This window comes from Crinia signifera, chromosome 1 (assembly GCF_055691185.1).
Source record: "Crinia signifera chromosome 1, ASM5569118v1, whole genome shotgun sequence".
NCBI lineage: Eukaryota > Metazoa > Chordata > Amphibia > Anura > Myobatrachidae > Crinia > Crinia signifera.
The window spans coordinates 157,932,684-157,958,694 of NC_139217.1; the positions used below are offsets into that span (position 1 = coordinate 157,932,684).

Genomic DNA, 26,011 nt, shown 5'->3' on the forward strand with positions numbered 1-26,011 from the left:
GTAATTGTCCTGTTAGGTAAAGCAATGATTTAATATTAATAAATTTAACAAATACTTTGGAAGGCAATGTATCAAACCTTTGGAGTGAGAAAAAGTGGAAATACTGTACTACCAGCTGCTAGCTGTCATTTTCCAGACTACTGTATGTTTTCAAAATGACAGTTCGGGCTGATGGGTTGATCTGTTTCTCCAAGGTTTGATATGTCTCACCCTTGGTTCACATTCTTTCATAGATATTTTTAAATGCTGCTTGTTGCAGGATAGCATTCTGTATGTTTGCATTTAAATAATGTTTCCAAAAGTAAAAATAAGAAAGCTATAGTCGGAAGTTTGAACCAAAACAGTTAAAAAAATATTTGGATTTGTAAAGAACCACTACATTTTTTTTCCATTTCTCTCTCGTTAAGAAAATTAATTCCCGTTTAACATTTTGAGTGCCAACATCTCCGAGAGATGCGCAAATTATCAGCTAAAAATGCCAGTGTCGCTCACATTCAAATAATTTTTTTTTTTTTAATTGATATTTCCTATATAACGTAATTATTTCAGGTCATTGCGAATAATAAAAATGTTTGCTTGCCAATTTTCACACCTATTTTGACAAATTTACTTGGCACTCAAAGGGTTAATAACTAAAAAATCGATATTGCAGACTTTAAGTGTAGAACTTAATTGCCTGATTCTGATGTGTACATAAAGCAAAAAAAAAACCGCAACTGGGCAAAACCATTTTGCACGGTAGGTGGAGCAGATGTAACATGTGCAGAGAGATATAGCTTTGGGTGAGGTGTGTCCAAAGTGAAATCTAAATTGCAGTTTAAATATATAGTTGTCTAACATTTGTGTTACATGCAGAAACATTTAATCTACAAAGAAATAAAATATAAATATATTTTCTCCCCTTGCATTGAAACATGGTTTGTTCCAGTCACAAAGATTTTTTTTTTCTTTGCTTATAAACCAGAATTGGGCCCAGAGTTTTTTGGTCTTTAGAATGTACCATAAATAATGACTAGCACCTCCATTTATATATCATGTATTCTTAATTTTTTACGTAATCTACAGTAAGCTTTTCATATTTTTAGAATTCAGACATGTGGTCAGATACAGTATAATGAAACTTTGCATCAGCTGGGTGCTGTAAGAGCTACAGTAATCTTCCCTGTAATACAGCAATTACAGCAATTCATAGTAGAGGCTATCTAGGTCAGCTGGGTGCTGTTCAGCATAGTGGTGCTGATTCTTGAAAGCAACTGCTCAACAATAGGATATCTCTATTAAGGTTGACTTTAATTGATGACCACTTGGGGCAGATGGAGTCACCTGCAGATGTTCGGCTACTTCTCTTCCTGCCAGTATATACATTATACAGAGATAGTAGATAGAAAGGAAAGAATGCTACTAGAAGTGGCCACTACGTGTTACTGTAAAACATACAACTTCCTATTCATATCCTTAGCATAAGAATAGGGCAGTGTGTACAAAGCTATCATTTGTGCTTTTTGCCTAAACACAGAACTGTCTCTGTGTTGTATCAATGTCCCCTGTAGTCTGTATGCTCTGAATGCGAATGAGGTGAAAGTGCATTTGTTATATGAAATTCATTAATCAGGGTAAGTGTTAGTGAACTGCAGTCTGACTGTGATCATCCTAGGCGAGTTCACAAACATGCCTGCCTTCTCAGTGCCTGACGGGTCTGACACATTACTGTCACTTGTAACATGTTAGTAAATCCAGGGAAATTCTACATTTTTAAACCTGTTTGTTTGGTATAATAATCCAGAACAAGCTTTACTAGATACATAAATACAATACAACACATTTTTGCCTTCTACAATCTTTAATCTGTAATTATTTTGTATTTGTTTGATGTAATAATTATTGAAAAGCCGTTATTAGCTACGTGCTGTGCTATATGTACAGTACTAAACCAATTTTATAATTCAAAAGAGTATCACCTCAAGGCAACTGTTATTTAAAGTTGATCTTTTATCATTTATTCTTGCAGAAATATAAATGTTTAGGTGAGTTTATTTGTAAATAATACATACCGAGTATGTATCAGAGTATAAGTCGACCCGAATATAAGCCGAGGCACCTAATTTCACAACAAAAAACTGGGAAAACTTATTGACTCAAGTGGGACCCTCACTCGAGTATAAGCCGAGTGGGTGGGGGGGAGGGGGGTTGGGGGGGGGGGGGGGGCGGGCTTTTTCAGCATAAAAAATGTTCTGAAAAAGTAGGCTTATACTCGAGTATATATGGTAATAAAAAAATTGAGGCCATTCCAATATGTCCAAACCATATATATATCTGTGACCTACTCCATACCCATTTTTGCTTGACTATACTGTACTTCAAATCACCTAGTCATACAGTACTTACAGTACTTACTTGCTATAGAAAATCAGACTTGTCCTATAAGAATGAGATGGTTGTGTTCTTTGGCCCTTATTCTGGTTCACTGGCAAAGGCAAATTCCTTCGCAACTGGACAAAACCATGTGCACTGCGGGGGGGGGGGGGGGAGTTATTTTTTTCTGTGCAGGGAAAATACTGACTGCTTTATTTTTATCCTGCAATATTGATCTCACTTTGAAGTAAAACCCCACCCAAATCCATTTCTCTCTGCGCAAGTTACATCTGCCCCACCTACAGTGCACATGGTTTTGTCCATTTGAGAAGGAATTTGCCTTTGCAAGTGAACCAGAATAAGGGCCTTTATGTATGAGAAACTCAGCAAACCTTTGCTGTCTCAGATAAAGGAGAGTCTTCCGTTTGGAAGGCCAATCTCTGTTACTGTATTTTAGGTATAGTATTCAGTTGAGCAATATACAGCCTTTGATATATTCATTCAAATGTCAAATATTTTCATAAAATGTATCATTCTGTGCAAAATATCATTCATCTGCATTCACCACAGATCAGAATAGAGTAATGAATATGTTTGATATAACATAATTTGTATTAGTTGCACTTGCTCACAAATAATCATATACTGTATTCAAGTGCACGCAAAGAAAATGAACCATAGGTATTTTCTAAGATGTGACATTTAAGTGTTAACAATGACTTGCACATTTTTTTCTGCGTTAACTGCATTATGTTGGCAGGCACCGTAGGTGGAAGCTGCTTATGTTTTTTTTTAATAATCGTTATTCCTATGCTATTTTTTGGCATAATTCTGCTCTATTCCATCTCCTAATGCACTGGCAAGATTCCTGCTGCCAATAGCTGGATCTTGCCACTGCAGTGCTAAGATAGCCTCTGCAGCTATTTAAATTATGCATCCCACTTCCTGTAACTACACGAGCCTGCAGACTGATTAGAGAATTTTATTGCAACGTATAGGAATGACCAGCGTGTACAGTAATGTGGCAGTAGTAAGAAATAAGAAATATTTCTGGTATTTCCCAAATATTATACACAACAGGAATAGACAGAGCAGTTATAGACTAGCAATTATTTACAATTATAAATTCACATTTTTAATTTACCTTTGGTACATTACAGGGTACAAACCAAAGTATTATAAACCAGGACAGATAGTATACTAAATAGTTGTCTATGGTTGCCTATGAATGTTAGATTCTATGCACAGCATCATTCCATACACAGCATTTAGAATGAAAAGCAGTAAATTCTACAAAATACAGACAATGGGCCTCCTATACTAAGTTACAAAGCACATCAAGGGTGAAATGAAATAGGATGAGTGATTCAGAAAGTGAGAGATTTGGTAAGAAATCGGCAGTTTTTTTTTTAAAGCGGCAATCAGCTACAATGCAAAATCAAACTGGTTTTGCAGTGTAAATGATTGCCGCTTTAAAAAACTGGATATTTCTTACCATATCTCTCACTTTCAGAACCTCTCATAATGTTAAACTGCCCCCCATATTACACATCCCCCATTCTGCTCTACTTAGGGTGAGGGTTTGTCTGTATAATATATTGGGTGCTCACCATCTACATACCTCCCAACTTTGGCAGCTCAGCAGGCGGGACGCTGCTGCTGCACGCCGCGGGCGTGCCAAAATTTCCAGGGTGTGTGGCCTAATTTGGGGGCGTGGCCGGTAATCGTGGCTCTCTCGCGAGGCCACGCCCCCATTTTGCCGCTATGGGGGCATGACCCAGAGGCTCTGTGAGCCTCTAGCCATGCCCCCAGCCCCCTGGCTGCGGGAATAGACGCTGTGCGCATGCACACAGCATTTATTCCCCGCTGCTTAGCAGCTGACAGGGGGGACTCCCAACAGCCCCCCCACACCGCGGGACACTGCCGCCCGCGGGTGGGACAGCGGGACAGGCCCTGATAATCGGGACTGTCCCGCTAAAATCGGGACTGTTGGGAGGTATGCATCTATTTGAACATTTATCCTTAGACAGACTCTTTATCCGGAAAACTTCTTTGGATTATCCTAAGCTCTGTTTCCATCTACAGTATATCACCTTAATGAACACAGTTACTAGCATTTTATTATACAACCGACTATTGAAACAGCTGTGGGCTGTTAAGTTGAAGCCACCATTGTTTTATAATTGTTTTCATTAATTACATTTTACTACTGTATACTATTATTTCTGTATATATTTTTATAGTAAACATATGCAAAAGACCTCCATTATTACTACATTAGAGATCTACTGGTGTGCGCTGTCTTTTTCCTGGTGGGATGCAGTTCCCACTTTGTGAGCTGCTGGAGGGGGGTCTGGTACTAATTACCCAGGGCCATGTTTGATAAGGGGCCCAGTGGAGCCCCTGTTACCTGGCAGCAGCAGCCACAATAGCTCCTTTACTATGAGCAGGGGAGTGCTTAAAGTGGTATATTATTCTGTATTTTACTCTAAGGGTGCATGGCCTCACCTCTCACAATTATGCCACACCCCCTGAAAAGTACCTGGACCCAGCCAGGCTCTTTGCTGCCCTGTAATCAGTATATATTCTAGTGCTCCGACCAATGCACCTTCTTCTATATTAGAGAAAATGTTTAGCATCTAACTTATTTTGTACAGGTCAACATATTTCATAATTGCAGAAAGAAAATGAATGTTTCCTAATTTATAGCAGCCTGTGGTATTATTTTCAATGTTAGGGCATTTTTCAGCTTCCTGATATAAGGTACATTATACTTAATAAAAAAATAAAAAAAACTCCACTATTGAGGGTATTATATTACAGTGCTATGCAGATCATCAGCCATAAATGTATTACACTATCTAATGGAACATTATAGATTATCCTCATGTACACTTGTCATCTAATGTTCCTGTTTTATGTCTTACATGTTCTCTCTGGGGTACACCCCACTCCATAGCACAGCCAATTGCCTCGGGAACAATAGCCTAACTAATCAGTCCAGTATTACAGTATGTATGGCACATGACTAAATATGTATAACATGCTAAGCACCTGCAGTTGTGTACTGTCAGTGTGATCTGCACATACACATAATAGTTCCTGGACATGAGGTTCCTGAGGAAAGGCATGTTGCTATGTGCACTGAAGTCTGTCATATTTACACTATAAGGTGGGTGACCCAGATGTAGCCCATATCTGCAGTCCCAGATTTCCCACTTTTTTCTGAGCATAGGCAAGTCTGACCTGATTTTACCTATAAACTGGTGCAAATTCTATGTTTCGTGTACCTCTCTGGAATCAAGGAGCACAAAAGAGTGGCACATTGGAGAAGCATAGTGTTTATATGGTATGTGTTAATTTGATTTATCTTCTGTAAAGGTCACCAACCTACTTACAAAAACAGCTGGGAGCTGGTTTCCCGTGTTGGGATGAGTGTGTACTGTTGCAGATGGTAACGCAGAGTGAATGTGCACACCAGTGGAGGCCATGTAGTCACTGAACAGCCTATTACTTAGTGGTTTATGACTTTGATGTACAGCTGTACATACAGTTATGCATGTAACATTTTCTCAACATGGTGTTTGAGCACACAGTCCACATGTTGGTGACTGTACAGTATATTGGCAGAGGACCAAGATGTAAGCAGTGAACACAGTACGTGGCAGGGTTTCACTGAGCAAAGTGGAACATGTCCATGTCCCAAATTAAAGCTCTAAAACAAGGGTATAAGTGTGAACCGGTGATTTGGGGAAGAAGTGCACAGAAGTACGCTGACCGTTCCAACACCTGCCGTTATCGGCTTTGACAGCTGCAGGGTGGCAATGCTCTATACCTACAGCAGGGACAGCACTGTCCCTGCTTGTGGTGAACACCTGTTCACGGATGTGCAAAAGATCTTGCATGAGTAATGAGATCTCGTACATACCTAGTACAGCTGGCCAGGCGGGCAGGGAGAGACAGTGCATTAGTGCACACTGATGCACTGTGCACAAGGAGGCATCGCCGGAGGAAGGAGTTTTCGCTCCCCCACTCCATTGGACAAGACGTTAATACATCTTGTTTTTGTTCATTCCTGCTTTGCCTCGGTAATGAGGAGATTAAGGAAGTGTCCACTATAATTCACCTCGCCCACAGTGACAAGATGTTGCCACCCATGTGCAGATTGCAGAAGGTGGCCATCTTGGTAAGAGATGGAAGCATCCCTAGAGGTCCCAACATAATGATTGCAGAGTTGCGCTCATCTCTTTTTAACAGCTTAATTGTCATTAGTGTCATTCATAATGTGAGTGTCCTAATTTTCCTCATACCTGGATGTTCCCACCAAATTTTCAGGTCACTGTAGTATCCAAAAGTTGTGCTGTTTATGCATAAATTGTCCTATATCATTCACATTGCATTCACATTGCTGCATTTATTTGCAAATAAATTAGTCTATTTGCCAGCTGCTTGTGGACTGACCGGTTAGTCATTTACATTTTTTCCTCTGACAGATTTATCTCATTCTGTCTGCATCTTTATCTGGCTGCAAATATATCTGTCTATAACAATGGCAGCATCTACCTGAGACTGTGAAAGGTCTGTCAGCATATCTAATTGTCCTGAAATGAAATGAAGGATAAGGGAATGCACTATACCATAAAAAAATGGCAAATTCAAGGCATACTGTACAGTGAAAATAGTTTGGAACATGTTATGTAATCTGTTTCACTGCAACTTTGCAAGGATTGTGTCACTTTAAATAGAAGAAGTATAAGGAGAGTTTGGAGTGGCAGTTGGTCCGGGCTCCCCTATTTGAATTTTGGACTGGTCTGAAGCCCCACCTCTGCAACTGCCACTGGCAAGGAAGTCCAGGAACAGAGCATATTGTCCCTCCTGGAATGGGTCATGTTGGGAGGTATGAATCAGGTGCAGTGGCGCCTGCACCTATTGTTGTAAAGTACCAATTTTTGGTACTGTACACATGCACAGAACCCATTCTATGGGTGCACAAATGGGTCATGTGGCATAGGACACAGGCCGACATAAGGCTGTCATTGATTGACAGTCTGAGGAAACTTTGTGGTGTGACAGAAAAATAGAGATGTGACACCTCCATTTAGGGGGTGAGGAGAGGCAAGGGTTTCTGTTGTAAGATGGAGATTTCCTAGCCTGTGCAATGGGTGGCTTGAGTACCACTACAGGTGCTGCAAGCTGCCCAATAATGACCAAATAATCCAAATCTGTGTCCAAGCTATTAGCCCAGATCAATACTGCAGCAGGAGGTGTCTGCTTGTAATAGACGCCTCCTGCTGCATTACCATACAGTTTAATTTACATAGTCACAATGGTATATGTAATATCAAGGTTAACGTTTCATGTGTTGGTATTCAAATTAATCACTAATTTCAGGAGTTCAAAAAGTTTTTAAAAACATCAGTTCCCCACTAAATTAGCCAAAATATGAATAAAATTGAAAAAGCAAAAAAATGTCTTAACTTCCAAGTATATCATCTGAATTATGATTGCCTACTTCCACTCCAAGACATCCATTCTTCTACAAAACATCCTGTGTGGCCACTTGCGTTACGACACTTGATGATATTCATGGTTTAATGTCAGGATTCTATTTTTACATTTTTTGTTTTACTGGTTTAGTGCAGAGATGTTCTGCCTAGAAGCTGTAATAACACCAGTGTTTATTTCAGTGCAGTGTGGAGAGGGTGTGAAATTCAAGTGGGTGGTTTTATCAAAAAGTCAAACAGTATTAATGGGTGGCATTTCCCTACAGTGTCAGTGCCGGGTAGGAACACTGTGTGATTGGCATGTGGAACGAGACACCCTGTGTGCAGATGCATGTAAATAACTTAATGGCCATTGTTCTAGAGAAAGCTCCTGTATTCTGCATGTGCTTATGGTAAAAGCAGCTTCTAACACCAGAATGTAGTTACACACACACAGTGATGCTATAGATAATGAGAAGACTAAACACTATCACCTCTTCACTTTCTTATTCAGTCCAGCTATTATGACACTTTGATTTAAAGAGCAAAAGACAATGGGGCAGATGTATTAAGCCTTAACAAGAGATAAATGCAAGGGTGGTAAGGAGAGATAAATGTCCAGCCAATCACCTGCTAACTGCCATGTTACAGGTTGTGTTTGAAAAAAGTCAGTAAGGAGCTGATTGGCTGGATGTTTATCTCTCCTTGTCACCCTTGCATTTATGTCTTGTTAAGGCTTAATACATCTGCCCCAATGAGAGTTCAAGGCAGGATTTTATCAAGTTCTCCATTCTCCAGTTTGCAGAGATTGCTAAAGGTTTTGGGTTGTGAACTACTCAAGCATTAGGCTCTGAGTAGCAAATTAATCCTTGACCCGAAACCTTTTAGGGTTAGTCATAATATAGATCTAGCTAAACCTGATACAGTCCAGTATACAGTACTATATGGGAATCAGACCTATCAGAGATAAACAGCCAAAGGTCCAGCATGCAGATAACTAAACGGAGGACCAACCCCACAGTGTGTGCACACAGAGTCACAGGACTGATGGAGCCACATGGACTCACATGGGATTACTGGGAGGTGGGTACACAGATGCAATGTATCTTATGGGCTTCCAATGCCCCCACTTACATGCCAGTAAATCACTTCTCCATGCCCCCACACTGCCCGCATATGCTGATGCCCCGCCCCGATTGAGCCGACCTGGCTACTATGTTGCAATGGGAGTGTCTTGGATGCATCTAAATCATATGATCATGTACATTGGAGGTGACTTATGTATTATTATTTCTTTATTACCAGTTATTTATATAGCACACACATATTCCGCGGTGCTTTACAGAGAATATTTGAACATTCACATCAGTCCCTGCCCCAGTGTAGCTTACAATCTATATTCCCTACCACATGCACACACACACACACACACAGACATTCTAGGGTTCATTTTTGTTGAGAGCCAATATATTTTTGGATGATACTCTGATACTGCACCTACAGTAGCACCAAGGGCTGGTACAAGGCCATTGGTGGTTACAATGATTGAGACTGCAGCTGCTTCCATATTCGGATGAGCATATTTGCTATTACTAGCATTAGCATAAAGGTCAGAATCATAGCGAGTATTTGTGTTTTATAGTTACCAAAGACGTGACATCGTGGATTTTGTTCTAGATCTGTCTTTGCGGGCCACTAACTAAAAAAATGTGGTTAATCAGATGTTCCCATAGTGTTGAGGTCTGTCTAAAGTACGGGTGCCATCTTTCTTAATATAGCACCTGAATGATGTCTGTCTTCAGCAGGTATGGTGGTGCTGCTGTAGGGGTCTATTCTGAATGCAGGGTGTGCTGGTCACATGTGACCCTCCTTGACCCAGAGGCCTCTACTATGCATTGTACACCATGCCCTCCTGTTATAAACTTGGTTTGGGCAAGAGGACCATTTAGAAGATAGAATTTTGTCTTCCAGTATTACTGTACAAAGCCCCATTTTTTTGTTTTTTCCATGAGGGGAACCACAGAAGCTCAAGAGAGGGGAAGGAGCAACTCTGCGCTATTTAACAATAGTTGGCAATGCAACTTTAAGACGCAGCACTGACTATTTGCCAAGCAATCACGGCTGCATTGCCACACACTCAGCATTCTTTTACCTAGTACAACTTGATTAATAATTGCTTTGCTATTTTATAGCTACATTAAACCCTATGATGAATTAGCACAAAAATAATGCAATTGCCAATATATTTAAACGTGTATCTAAAATATAAAGCAGAAAAAGGATTTCAAAGCTGCACCATGATGTAGCAGAACCACTGCCACACCTCTCATTATCCTGCAGAGTTTAAACAAAAATAATCTGTCTCATCTGTATATGCTATTAGCCACATTTTAATCATAGCAGCTGCATTCTACACTTACCCACACCACTGTCTGCACACAAACGTGTAACCTTAAAGTTTGTGCTGTAATATGTCAGCAGGAATTTTAATCATTTCTATTGTAGCGACTTTTGTCATGATCGTCACCTTGGCTATTGTTATAATCATCCCTGCTCTAGGGCACACTCATATTAAGGAGCTAGCTGCACAATCATGTATTTGCAAGCATTAGATGCATCAGCTGCGGGAAAGTATTATATAAGAACTGCCTGTGCCTATTTACTTTGCTGTTTTATTGTGTGTAAAAGGATGATCGAAGTATTTGAATCTCAGAAAATACTGGTTCACTGATGGATAAACTTACAAGAGCAGAAGGCTAGAGGAAACAGCAGTTAAGAAAAAAAAAGTCAGTCTCTGGGGAGGACTCGAATATCAGACCTGCTAAGCTTGGGTCCTGCCTCTACGGCTACCATCTCCATCTCCTCCCCATTGTATCTGGTAAGCTTGCTGTTATCGATGGCTGCGCCTTTCCATAACTAAACAGTAGAAGAAAGGTGAAAAAAAAAACTGAACGAGAGAGAAAAATTTCATAAATGCAGCCCGAGCTGGCTTTGATTTGATGGCCTTCATTCCTTCTAATTGGATAAAGTAGGAAGTCACTGTTAGTACTGTGTTACTGAATGCACTAATTTTATTCAGACCAGCCCTGCAGTGGGTGGGGGAGAGCAGTCAGATGGGAAAGGAGAATCTAAGTGATAAGGTGCATGACTGGTTCAGTGGATAGAAAAAAAAAATCTCCTGTTCTAAAAAGGAAAGACACAAGAAGGATGCTGAAAGAAGACTATGCGAAAGAAGAAGGGAGTAACCATGCAGCTCTCACTTTCATTCCTGTTAAGCCACAGCCTGTAATAATAGTGTTTGCAGTGATGCTCGGAGAGCAAGCACCTGCTGCTCTGTAATGATTCAGCCTCTTTCACTCGTAGCTCTAACACAACAGGATGATATTGCTGCTGTCACTGCTGTCTCATCTGCTGCTGCTGCCGGACTTACTGCCTTTTTTGTGGTTGCTACTTCATGACAGCTATATTCTGCCAAGCAGATACTATCACCCTGTGCTCCAGGTGAGAATACATCAATTCACTCTTGGTTATTGGGTTCCCTAACTAACAAAAAAACTATTTGTAAAGGCGTGAGAAGCATGCACTCCCAACTACTGCACTAAACTGACAAAGAAGAGCATGAAACAGCCACTCTCTTCCTCTAAAGAATTATATTTTGTTTGCTTTGCTGCTAATGATGTTCTGCTTAGACTCCGTATTGATTTGCAATGTAACATGCAGCATTGTTTTTTACTGTATGTCCTTCTTGTTGCTCTGGTAATGGACCATGTACAAATTCATGCTTTACTAAGGCAAGGTGATTGAGATTTATGCCTTTAAGATGCCTGAGGATACTGCAGAGGGTTTTCAGAATCATTGCTCTGAGCAGAACTCAGACCCTCCCTCTCCTGAACTTCAAGATGAAGGAAACGTGCCAGAGACTCAAGCTGAGGATGGAACTACCCAGGGGATAGCAGGCCTTGCTATTACCTGCTGTGTGTGCCTGGAGGCAGACAGGCTGAGAATCTGCCTTAGCTCAGAAAAGATATGCATCCTTCCCATACTGGCATGCCTGATAAGCCTCTGCCTCTGTATTGCTGGCCTTAAGTGGGTATTTGTAGACAAAATATTTGAATATGACTCACCAACTCATTTGGATCCTGGGAGAATAGGCCAAGATCCTATCATATACGCCGACTCTGCGCCGAGTTCATTGGTACCATCTACTGAATTAACTCTACCTGTCCTTGTTAATATTACTGAAAGTAAGCTTCAGGTAACAGTGGACATCGGATCCTCAATTTCACCAACAGAGTCTACTTTTCAGTCATTTTCCACAGACAATGGACCAAAAATCACCTCCGTGGAAAAACTCTATCAGCCTTCTACAGTAAGTCATCTAGGAGCTTCGGAATCTAGTCCAAAAGCCACTACTAAAAAGGGTAGGTATAGATTGTACCAATATATGTGTCCACTTGTTATTTATCATCATATTGCATAACTGCTTCATGATAAAGGACATTCATTCTGATATGCTGCATAAAGTTACTTAATAACCTACTGCATTTTTCTATAAACTCAATTTTGCATTTCAGAAACCAGTGTTAAATAAACTCTGTAATCAGTCACAGATTGGATTGGAAATTGTCAATTTAGTAAACAGGTTATTTCAAATAATCTAAATATTTGTTTACGGGTACTCTGCATCTAGTTTGTACCCTTGAAAATATCTGAATGATACTCTTCATTCCTCTAATACCTTGTACCTGAATATACAGTATTTGTATTTGTAAATACCAGTAGTACTTAAAAGAAAAAAAAATCAAACACTACTGATAAAGCTTTTGCTACCGTCAAAACAAAGTAGAAGTCAACACAAATGTGCGTAAGACTCAACAAAGGTGCGTTTGTAACCTGCAAACAGACACTTCAAGTTCAGGAATCAGAGGTCTATAATCTAGTCACATAATCCCCTTGCCTGTAAATAAAAGCTGCTGGCTATTTCAGTCTCTAAAAGCATTGGAGGCTATTCATTTTTTATAGACTATCAGTGTAGGTGGTGATTAATATGCAGTAGCAATTATGTAAGGAGTTTAAATGTTTTGAAGAACATGGGATTAATACACAATGAAAGCATTGTCAATCTTTTTGACACTTAAATGTTTGCTATATTGGTAAACTCACGCCACCAGGTTGGGCTATCAGATCCTGTAATATGGCTTTTTCGCAGTGTGCTGTTCAATATCATCATTCACCATAACTCTCCTGGCTTTCAATTTCATTTTATTCATAGTAAATTGATGTGTCATTGAGGCTATCTTTTACCCTTGCAGTGATTAGGTATTTATATCTAAGAATGTAATCAGGTGTCATGTATGTAATCAAGCGACATGTGTAAATCAGATGACATGTGAACTTGCTTGGTGTTCCATTTAGTTCAATCTCTATCTACAACATCTTTCTATTCACAAGTTTAAGGGCGTGTTTTAAACTCCATTTTGTTCACACAGAAGCAGAACTGTAAAAATGCAACTTCAGTTTTTTAAACAATAGTTTTTTGTGGTTTTGGTTCTACATGACCTTTGAGACAGGGGCGTAGCTTGTGTAAGGCAGCCCCCGCCACTGCTTGGGGGAGCGGGGGCTGCGTGGGCGCCGGCTCCCGCACGGAGAGGCAGGATCTCATTCCGGTGTGTAGTGTGTACTCCCTCCCTGCTGCATCTTTAATACTGGAGGGAGGGACTGTGGCGTAACTATAGCACTATTGTTACGCCCCCAGCTCCCCCCTCCTTGTGGGTGCAGCGGGGTGCGGGCAGCAGGGTGCAGGCAAGGGGGGCCGTGCCGGTGTACTTGCTGCGCTGTGTCAAGAAGCTGCGGTGAAAAGATTCCCTTCGTCGCTGTGTACGGAGTTGGCGCCGCGTGACCGGGTCCCTGCAGTGTCTTAGAAATAAGAAGTCTGCCGGGCGGCGGCGCGGGAAGCGCTTCTGATTTCGAAAACACTGGCCGCACGCTGATTGGCTGAGATTCAGCCAATCAGCGTGCGGACATTGGTTTCAAAGTCAGAAGCCCTTCCCGCGCCGCCGCCCGGCAGACTTCTTATTTCCAAGACACTGCAGGGACCCGGTCACACGGCGCCAACTCCGTACACAGCGACGAAGGGAATCTTTTCACCGCAGCTTCTTGACGGTCACACGGCGCCACCTGAGTACACAGCGACGAAGGGAATCTTTTCACCGCAGCTTCTTGACAGCGCTGCAGGTACATCTGCGCCGCACGGGTCCCCCTGCCCGCTCCCTAGGGGGGTGTTTTAACTGGGGGGGGGGGGGGAGTAAAGGGGGCGCTAAATTTTTCCCGGCGGGGGGGCGCAATATTTATTGTTACGCCACTGCTTTGAGAGATCCATCATTTAGAATATTTGACTGTTCCAACAATATCATTGCAAAGAAAAATAGTAGGTGTTCAGTTGATGTCGTAGTGTTACTGATAACATATTGATTTATGTACAAATTATGCTATTTTTTGCTTATTTTTTGAAATGGCGTTGCTACATTACAATGACCTGATTATACAATATATCAACAATGTACTGAAAAAAACAGTGCAAGTATAAAACAAAATATATAATAACACGCTAACGCAAAAGCAAAGACATAGCAGTCACACAAAGAGCAATCCGGTTATCATGCATGTATCTCTAACTTACTAGCAGGTTCCATGTAAATATATCCTTCAAGGTCATAGCCCGGTAATGTATAATTGATTTTACTTTATGGTTGAGGATGGGGGAGGAAGACAGATAGGAAAATAGATATTGAAGTCAAACAAGGTATGAGAAGAGACAGCTAATAAATACAATTCATGACCCTATAGAACCTATTTAATCCTTTGAGTGCCAACATATCTGTGAGAGATGTGCAAATCACCTGCTAAAAATGCCAGCGTCATTCACATTTGTTATATAAATTCAAATAAAAAATGATTTGTTAAAAAAATATATATATATTTCCTATATAAGGCAAACATTTCAGGTCATTATGATGAATAAAAATAGGTTTCTTGGCAATTTGCAACAGCTATTATGATAAATCCACGCCAAGAGTTAATGTTATATAGTTATGTTTTGTGTACAAATTACAGAAACATTTTTTTTTTCAGTACAGCGCACCTGAGTGGACAGATTACATTTAATGTCTCAATGTACTTTCATTTTTTTTCCTGTCTGCCTAATGCTTTGTGTGCATTATTAATAAGCTAAGTGCAACGCAGAACAAAAGCAATGCTACTGCATCTACGTTTTCTGTTCACGACATATAAGTGTTACTGCTTTCTTTATGAAAAGATCTCCTGTAAAAAGTAGTGGGTACTGTACCTGTCATAATCTATGTCACAATTGGTGTAAAAAAAAAAAATCAGTTAAAAAAGTTCAGGATGCTCCTTATAAGCATCCTGTTGATTCTGCTTAATGGAAGGCCATAGGCTGTTTCTTGCACATAGATATAGATGGAACACATGGTTTCAGCAATTATGCAAGATGACCTGACCAGGCAATGAATTCTAATAACCATTGTCTTGCAACAGTGCTTCCTCTGCCATATATGGGAGTGCCCGGTTCATATTTCAAGAGAGCTTTTCAGCTCTATTTTTCTTAAAGCATCAATATTTAATGATATAATAGTTAAATCGGCTTACTAATCATTGCTATTGTTGCAACAGTCAGATTATGGAATATAGGCTGCATTCTTTTCATACCTCTATGCCGAGATTTGTGTCAAGGTTAGCAAGTACAAGCATAGTCTATTGAAAAAGACAGAGGCATCTAACAAAATAAAGACATAAATGCATCCGTATTCAACTAAAGCCATCATGGTATGGGAAAAGTCCTTAAGATATATGTTAAATTGTTAAAAAATATACAGAAAAGGATATAGTATCATGAAACCAATGCAGAGTCAATAGTGATTAATTGAGAAGGATGTTTTATCTAGTTTTTTTTCTGCTTTGCAAAATTAGTGAAATATAATTTATTGTAAGTGGGAACGGAGATTATCTATCTCCAATATTACACTAAAACTCTGCATTTGAAAATGTACGAGACGCTGAGCTTGTGTGGCTTTATTTGAGAAGACATAAGTATAATTTAATAATATACTTATACAGTATGCAATGCAAATCTTACACAAAAGTCGCGTTGATCCCGGGTTAACAGGAAAAACATGGCTGAAAAGCATGAAGGAGAGCTAGAAAAATAAAGTAGATTATAAATGTTAAATGCCGTAAATAGAAGTTCCCTTAATGATGAGTCTAGACTTTGGAAGACAAGACTTTCAAAATGATTTTTTTTCAATGTAAGGGAAGAGAGTCTTATGTGTGCTCCTCCCCCTACATAGTCCCTGCCCACAATCACTGCTTTTCATCTGCTGCAAATAATCCCAATCACAGCTAGAATTTTCCCCAAGAACTGAAGTTCTAAGTACTGTAACTTATTTTGAGTTACTATGATTTCAAACCAGTTTCTAAAATATGTTTTAAATCTGTGAATTTACTGTACTTCTTACTGTATTGGAACTAGAAGCTGGGATGCATTGTGGCAATATAATAGGCGTAGTAGAACCTCCTGTTTGGATTATGTTTACTACAAAATATGTGATTTGATCACATATTGCAAATATTGTGTTACAGTACTGTATGCCATTCGGATTAGGAAACCTATCCATGGATATTACATATAATGTTAAATATATGAGTTCATAGTTTTAGGCGGTTTAAATAAAGAGCAAACAATGATACATTTTATTTTAAATGTTTAAAACGGTGTAAATGTTAATAGTTGAACACTCTTTTGGACTAGACCTTTACATATGTCCTATTACATGTATGTGCATACAATATGTGTGTTACTATACATCTTTGTGATTCCTGAATACCATGTGCCCCTGATTTATTAAGTGTTCATTGTCAACCGAGCCATTCAAGGCTCTGCTGTCCTTCTGCTACACATTTCAGGCTTTAATTACTGTAGTTCTGTTCCCATATGATTTAAGAGCTGTTTCCTTGTAGACAGCTGGATGTCTGTTCAAAATACAACCTGATACTCGATATGGAAAGAGTTAATGTTGGGTCAATTTAATTTGGCAAGTGATAAGTAGCGACTCCTATATTATAAATGCATGCAAGTCATCTGGGATTTCCTATTCTCCTTTCTACAACATTACTGCTTTTTGGCACATGAAGTACATCTGTGCTACTTAACTTGGGAAAGAAAACTTAAAGCTAGTTAATAAATATGGCAGATATTCAAGTAGAGTATACAGTAACATTTTGAAATAAAACGTAGCATAATTAAACTGCTTAGCTTTGTAATAGAAGATACAATATGAAATGTTTTCTGCTTAAATGGATGTTGGAATGCAGCAATAATGGAATATTTTGTCATGCAAATGATTTTTTTTATACTGTACCAAATAGTTGTTCCTTAACAATTTGAGGTTCAACGTTGCACTGAGCGATCCTCAAAATATCCACAAAAAAAGACCAGCATCGCTCACGGCGACTGTTCTTTTAGTATAAATACATATAAATACAGCCAAGTCGATTAATGAAGTTTAGTTAAATAGGCACCAAAAAAAAGAACTCTTGTGGTGAGCATTTTTAGCAGATATTTGAAGGATCTCTCACAACATCGTTGGCACTCAAATGGTTAAAGAACTATAAACGTCTTATACATCCTATATAATAGAAGGCTAACGATGCTCCTGGCCTCTCACTGGCGCACTGTTGGCAACTAGACGCTGACAAATGGAGCAATTCACGTGTGTTGCTCCACTCAAGTGTTGCTGAGATTACTTTATTACTCTATTTTGATGGGCAGGTAACTAGTATTTATATAAACATTATTGAACAACCTGTATTACTCATTCCAGGGCTATAGATGTTTCCTTAATTCTATACATTATTACAGTACAGAAAATTTATATTTGTCATTTACTGCTGGTTGTTCACTTATAATGGTTAACAGGTATATTTTAATGTATGTACATTTTAAGTCAGATTATCATACCTCCCAACTTCTGTGTTGGGGAAATAGGCGCGCGAGCGCCCGAAAAGGGGGCGGGGCGTATGCAAATGAGGACGCGGCTTATGCTAATTAGCCGCAACCTCATTTTCATACGAGAATAGACGCTGTGCGCACGCTATTAGATTGGGGGGTCTCCCAACTGCCACCCCCCGCAGCGGGACAATGCCTGCCGCGGGTGGGACAGCGGGACAGGACCCGAAAATCGGGACTGTCCCGCTGTAATCGTGACAGTTGGGAGGTATGGATTATTAATGCTATGCAGATCTCTTTTCAGAAAGCACACATGTATGTGTGTCTGTGTCTAGTATTAATTTAGATATACAAATGTGTCATCATACACAGGCTACTGAGCCACTCCAAAATGGTGTAAAGGAGTCCCTGGGTCCAGGAGGGCCACACAAGACATCCTGTTCCCATATAATTATACCTACACCTCTGGAGTCCTGCAGCATTGGTTAGAGCTCCAGACATAAATCACAGGGAAAATGGCCACCGCAGCCATTTTTCCCAGTGATTTGCACAAAAGACTCCGGCATAGAACCAGATTATACTTGCTGCCAGAGAGGAGGGGACCTGCACAAAGTCTGCACACAGACCCTCTCCTCTTTTAAAACACTGCTGACTAGAGACACTATATTATGACATTGATGCACAGTTTTAATCACATACAAAGTCACAAGTAAAGTCCAATGGAACTGTTACACACAGATGGAAACTGTAGTTTTTGTTGACATTCAGTGTATATATAAGGCATAATGCTCATATTTATATTGTTTGGTGCATCATTAAAGTAAACGACAGACATTACGTAAATCCAAGGAGTATGTAGACAGAGCATTTAGCAATTGTATGTTTATTATTTTTTTTCCAAAGATAATAAACTTAAGTTGTGTTTTTTTCTGAGTGTGCATTCAGTACTTCACTCATTAAGAAAGTGCACCTTGTGTGACTGAATCAGTAATGGCTCACACCTACAGATGTGTTCCCTAGCATTGTGCAAATAATTCATGGTAAACAGGTCTTGTTTACAGAAAATGGCATGACCCGCAATTATTCACCTGCACGTGCGTATGCATCTGCTCCCACTGAAGAAAATAGGAACAGTTGTACACTGAGACTAGCCACGACAAGCTATATATAATCTATGCCGCATGCATCACAACTGTCAATCCCTGCCGGCTCTGGTGCGTGCTTACAGGTGGTCGGCAGAGCGCCGGTACACACAGCACAATGAGCCGATATATCTTTAGACATATTGCCCATTGGCTGTGTTGCACAGCTGAAGCAATACATCTGTGAACAACACCATACACAGACATATTGCTAACACACACTGTCCATTGGTCCAGCGATATATTGGCCGATGATATCGGCCAGTATGTACACACCTTAACTCATCGGGGTATTATTACAGATCCACAACACATGTCCTGTTGTTGGTACTTGCAAACTAAGATTGAGTACCCCTGCAATAAACCATGTTTCAGTTTATCATGCCAGTAAACGCAATATGGCCGGCCTCACTCATAACTAATGCTGTCATTGCAGACCGGTGTCTACCCTCCGGTTGTATGGAACATTTTTAAAACACAAAGTAAAGAGAAAATAAATCCCATTAAGAAATTACTATATTCTCTTTAGTGCAACTGTTGAGGAATTAGTTAATTATTTAGTATGTTTCCATTCTGCAAAAACTAGAAAGTCATTTAAATGTGTCTGTAGATTATATCACAGTCATGCAAAGTTTAGATCAGCAGGTTAGAGGACTGAAATGATCACTAGTTTTAAAAATGAACTTTTCAACTCATGGCAACGAAAATGATCAGCAGAATGTTTGAGGCCTAATGTTGTGTTCTGCGGGCAGTGTGTGATATGTGATATGAATTATAACACGTGGGAATACTTGCAGCAATGTATTGATTTTACATTTATATAGAATATCAGAAGATGAACAGAAAAGGTGAACAACTCTGTGAAGAACAGAGCATAATAGTTTCAAAGATTGGAACACTTTAAAGTCTACTTATTGCGATTATTCCAGTGGCCCAAAGGCCCAAGTTTTAAATTCTTCAGTTCTCATTTTAGATCTTTTAGGATTATGTGAAGGGTGCTCTGGCCCCTAGTAGATGGCTTAATGGTGTTCAACTATTTAAAACTTTTCTAGGCACCGAGTACTGTCCAATCCCAAAAATAGCAAGCATGGCAATAGATTCATTGCTTTGTGTAGACGTTCTATTACACGGATGGTGAAAAAGTAATAACACTTCACATAATGGCTTGTGCACCAGATGTTTTTGGTAGACCAATCAGGGAACTTGTACAGTGGTATGTAATATTTTTTTAGTACCTGCTTGTTGGAAATATGTTTACTTTTATCACTCACATGTAACCTTGGTAAAGGATTAACATAATGACTGCCTTCCCTGTGTGCATGTGATGAGTGCTCTTTAATGCACAATAATTAGCTTTTTCCAATAGGTTAGACTTGAGCGGATTAGTATTATACTAGGAGAGATACTTCATGGGATAACAGTAACGATACAAATGTCCTTTGGGGAATTTTCTTATTATCAATAATCTTCCTGCTTTAATGCCCTGCTAATTTAATTGTTTTATTTCCGAACATATAGTGCTTATCCAATGTGATTAAGATATTGGCATTATAGATCTTGCCAGGCAATATTTACATTATTTACCACTAGGATACAACTGAATTTACCAATTACAGTTGCTACATTTTGCAAGTTCTCTTCCTTTAGTTAGCTCTGCAAGTTTATTCCTCTCTCAGGGCAAGTCAGTGATGTGAAATGCACGTTAACATGTACAATCCTGTCCTTGTGATTGATGTCCTCAATGATCAATTATCTTAGCACAGTACTAATCCACTTAGTATTTCCAAAGCTTTTTAGTCCCCCGATCACATCCCAGTATGCACAGGGTGGTATTCTGTGTCATAACCTGCAGCAGATGTCTGATCGCATCCTAGTTATTTCAAATGATAGATGTTAAGATTCATTATTTGCATGATTTAGGAAGAACATCTATTTATCAATAACATTATATTCCGATCATGAAAGAGCAGGAAATTTACTGTAATATTCAATGTTAAAAAAATCATAAGTAAGGAGGGACGAAGAAACGTAGATGAATGTTCTTTGATAAACCTCATTAGATATAAAGTATTATCAGTAAAGTAAAAATGAATTGTTGATCATGTTCCACGTGTTGTAGACACTCCTGATAAATGTTTACATTCCTATTAACATAGCAACAACCTCATAATAATAATAATAACAAAGCCAAAAACATTAACATAAAACATGTTCTACAGCTTGATTGACATGGAACAAAGTATGTACTGTCATAAAATCTGCATATATATTAAGATTCTTTGGCACTATCATGTATGGTTGGGCATGCCATTTTGCTACTTGATGTAATGACACCTTAGGCATAACTGAATGAGACTGTAATTCATGAGAAGTCAAGACAAGTTAGTACATTTATTACTGATGGGATATTCTTTATGGAATTTTGCTTATAAAATGAGCATTCCCACTTGGTTAGTTTCACTGATCGTGTGCTTCCCCTCAGTGGAGTCCCAGGAAGTGTTCGATCAAGCAAATTTTCCCGTGGCTTCTGTGTTTCAGAAACAGAGCACCCACAAATCTTTTAAGCACACCATTAAATGGCTTCAGGGACTAATGTAAGATGCATTAAGCCGTAGGGATGCCGGTATTCAGGGGGGGGGGGGGGGGGTAGGTTTAGACAATATTTAGGTACTTAGAGTTAGGCTGTTAGAGAGAGTGTTAGGGCATTTAGAAGGGGTGGTTAGGGTTGAGCTGGAGGGTGGAGGGCTTAGCTTTAGGTGGAGTATTGGGGTTAGGCATTAGGGAGTTCTGGTTAGGCTGTGGGGGTGGATTGGTTAGGGTTAGGCTGCAGGGATGTAGGTTTGGGGCAGAGGGAAAGGAAGTATACTTTCTTACCTGACCCCTTGTAAAACTATAATGCACTTGTAATGTAGTTACTATGACTTTAATTGTAAAAATACAATTGAAACTTAATGTCAGCTAATCATATATAAATATGTCTAGATCTGGACACTGCACAGATGTGGTCTTTTAGGTGCTGTCTTAGACTGAATTAATTGTCCATATGGTTCTACAGCCAGGTCATGTGATGCCCTCACTTTTGAGCAGATAATAGTTTTTCTCTCTTTTTAATAAGATCTGCTCTGACTGGAAGGTGCTATGGTTTGGAAGGATGAGGTTGTACACTAAACAATGGTTTGATAAAATTGTTCAAATAAAAATGAGCTATTTGGCCATCTAAATCTGCATGTCATGAAAGCTTTAGGTACATTTTGTTTCCCTCTATCAATATTTCCAAACTAGAAATATAACAGAGCCCACATATTAAATTAGATGTACCTGTGGCATTTCTAGCCATCAACCATTCATTAAACCTTTTGCATATCTTTATTATTTGCGACCATATCCCCATGTCCGGGGTGGCTGTCGCCGGAAGAGTGCTCCCGCGACCATCCCTGGAGTGGTCACTGGCCAGAAGAGCACGCTCCTCCATCCAGCGTCTTCTACAGGAACGGTGTCTGAGCAATATTGGACACTGAGAAATATGATCGCTGAGCAATATTAAGCCAATATTGCTCAGCGATTATATTGCTCTGTGTGTACAATGCTTTAGAAATTAACTGTTCAGTTTTGATATTATAATATACACAGATTAGCCCACATTTATTGGCACCATAATTTAACTACTTTTTATATTTATACAATTTCATATAATATATGCATTATTTTAGTTGGTTGGCACTAATAATGTCTGTGGAACACTGGTAATTTGAGCTGTGGACAAGTTTTTCTTTGTATAGCTGTAGGAGAATGTTCCTCTGCCAAGCTTAGAAAGAGACATATTAATACAGTAGGTATTACCAGAAGTTGTGTTTCGTTGTGTTACTCGTGGCCATGACGATATACATTATGCTTAACATATTTTAACAGGAACGTGTACCCATTAGAGATTATTTTATCTTATTCGCTTGTACCTATGTTGCTACCGGATACAAAGATCTACCAAGAAGGAAATGTGACGTCAAGTAGGTCCCAACAGACCAATAAAATGTTCATGTAGATTCTACAGCTGCTGGTTATGTCAAGCTCTCAGTCACCTGGGATGGATCCCATTTTTCTCATAAGGGAATGGATACTCCATAGTTTCTTTCTGAAAAATAATGACAATGACATTTTACACAGAAAAGACAAAGGGAAATGCATCAAACTATTGAGAGAGATAAAGTGGAGAGGTGTGAAATACCAACCAATCAGCTTCTAACTGCTATATTATAGGCTGTGTTTGAAAAATAACATGATCTGATTGGTTGGCAGTGACATGGCTAGGGTGCCGCGAACGATGTGTGGAACACAGCACACTGGCTCTGTGGGCTCAACCGTCTACAACCACAGACATTACACCTGTTGCCATCGGCAGTTAACCACATTGTACTGCAGGGACTGGAGCTGCAGCTGGCAGCAAGCCAGAGCCGTGGTCTTCACACATGCCACCATGCCAGCTTCCTACAGCCACACTGAACTGCAGGCGCCTGAGCTACAGGGGACTGCACTATTACAGCAGGTTGGCTGTAAGGATCCCACCGAGCATGATTAAAGCTGCAGCCACAAGTGTGGCAAGGTTATAGACAGCTGCTGCCTATTTAGCCTTTTCAGGAAGGACTGCGCTTGCTTCCTGCTGCCCCTACTTGCCTTTCAGCTACTCCAGTATGTTCAGCTGCATCAATTCACTCAGGTCACCATGTCTGTCCACCCCCTATCCAACACTGCCTGGAGGTCTGGAGTGCTGCTGGAGGCACCCTCAACTCTATATATATTTATACATATGTTGTCTGTGCCCCACCCTACACTACAGCTTGCTTGGATGTCACAGCACATATTGTGCGTAGTGTTTTTTTTTACATATATTAATTTGAGGATGCTTACCTTTATTTAAAAGTGGTACATCCCTGTTTCGATTACGGGTGGCACAGGGTACCAACATTTTTTCGTTACGGGACTGTTGATTGGTACTTTACTTCTATCAAAGGTGTGATACATCTCCTCCAAAGTTATGCACAACCATGTTTTGTTGCTAGTCATTCTGAAGCACTGGCCTGCCATGTATAAGTATGTTGTCTTTGTATTATACTTTCCGCTTTTACCCTCATTCAAAAATGTTGACCTCAATAATACACATTTAATTTATACGCTCACAGCTTGAGCAAAAGGAATGAAAAACAGTGTGTAAAAGAATCTCACATTTCTTACATTTATCCTTGGTTGTAATGCAGGAGGTCAATGAGATGCTGTCAAGTTTCTTTAATATCCAGAGATTTATAATGACTCTGCTGACTCACCACTTAACAACAGACCCAGCCTGAATGCCTGATGTGCAAACCAAAAAAAAGAGGAAAAGAAATGTAGACATGACTCATTAGAGTTCAGTCTCTAAAACATAATAGAATGCATGGTCAGATCTCTAATCCCAACTTTGATTAACTAAACCTTTTTTTTCCTCTCGAAAATGTCCTTTTAAATATTTAAGAAGCAATTTTCTATTTTCTGTATATCAGTGAACTGTTAAATTGCTATTTTTTAGCTGAGCCCTTTATTCACATTTATCTAATTATGGGAAATGTTTAGTGAAGTGCAGTATTAGTTTATTATGCCTTTGGCAGGTCACCCTGGTCTGTGTCTGGTCATTCCTGAAAGACCACTGTTTCTCTGTGTTCCATCCTAGCGAGGATTGCTTACTTCTTTTAACAATTTAGATCCTGACTATGTTACAGTAACTGCCTTTAGTATTACAATAAAAAAAACAAGTTGTTGTTATTAAGATGCATCTATGTTTAATACATACTTGCCAACAATCCTCTGGTCTCCTCCCAGAGGAGGCAGCCAGGATGGTGCAGCAGAGAGCATGGTATGGCACGGCATGAAGGGGGGGTTATGTGGCACAGTGGGTAAATTGATGACTTATCATGGCGCGCCACCATGTTTTTTTTCGGGAGCCTCCCGGGTATATCAAGGGAGTAAGCAAGTATGGTTTAAGGTATAACAATGATATGTAGGAAAACCATAAATGGTTTGTTACAAAAATTGCATATATTTTCACAATTTTCCATCAGCATTTGCTGTACTTTTGACAGCTTTTCCATGTGACCTACTGTAACCAGGGCCATGAGACATCATAGAAACATGGACACATACAATTTGATGCCAGAGTAGAACATTTTGGCTCATCTAGTTTGCCCTTTTCTATTTAGTGTTTTGGCAACTTCAGCTCTATTTGTTCTTTAGGTATTTAAAATGATATCATTATGCTTATCCCAATCATGTTTACATTGCTGTACTGTCTTAACCTCTGCCACCTCTGATGGGAGGCTGTTCCAGGGGTGGTAGAGGCTAAGACAGTAGAACAATTTAAACATGCTTGGGATAGGCATAAGAATACCCTTACAAAGCCCTAGGGATACCCTTACAAAGACATCCAGTGTGCCATGGTACAGCTTTAACATGGCACTAGAAGTGGTCTATTTTTGTATGTAAATTTCTGTGTTGCACACAGAAGGGGGGGGGGTGATAATGGTATCATGAAGAATACTTAATTTGCATTCTCTATTGTTAATTTGTACTAGATTTTGCCCATCCCTCTTGGCACCCCTGGATATGCTTTATAACAACCATCTGTAGTAAATGTTCCCTACACCTTTGCTACTGTAATAAATATATACCCTATAGCCATATTGATATACCCTAACAAACATGCAGTTGGTCATGTCAGTGAAAAAAAGTTTAATGTAAGTTGCGTGTTTTTAAATATCACTCAGAAGGGCCCTTCTGTGCGATATTGTTTACAAACTCGTGTAGTGTGTATGCTCAATATCATTAATGAAAATGCTCCTGTGCATCGATAATGAACTCCCTGTCGTCATCTGCGCATGCGGCTCACTGTACCTATATTGTCGGTGACTGCATACACAGATGGGGACCCGGTGACATCACTGCAGGATAACGATAAACAATAGAGTTCAGTGTATATGTGCTATCACGTT

The 26,011-nt window shown here is 39.6% G+C and overlaps 1 protein-coding gene across 3 annotated transcripts in view; it reads left to right on the forward strand.

Annotated features, from left to right (window-relative positions):
• NRG1 (neuregulin 1) overlaps positions 1-26,011 on the forward strand; it is a 688,020-nt gene that overhangs the window by 609,751 nt on the left and 52,258 nt on the right. The window contains exon 1 of one of the 3 annotated variants that reach the window (XM_083175145.1): positions 10,942-12,256. The exons of the other annotated variants lie outside the window; for them this stretch is intronic. Within the exon in view, the coding sequence (XP_083031271.1) occupies positions 11,656-12,256 (601 nt within the window). The 5' untranslated portion in view covers positions 10,942-11,655. Of the gene's footprint in view, positions 1-10,941; positions 12,257-26,011 lie in introns of those variants that run through there. 3 annotated transcript variants of the gene reach the window in all.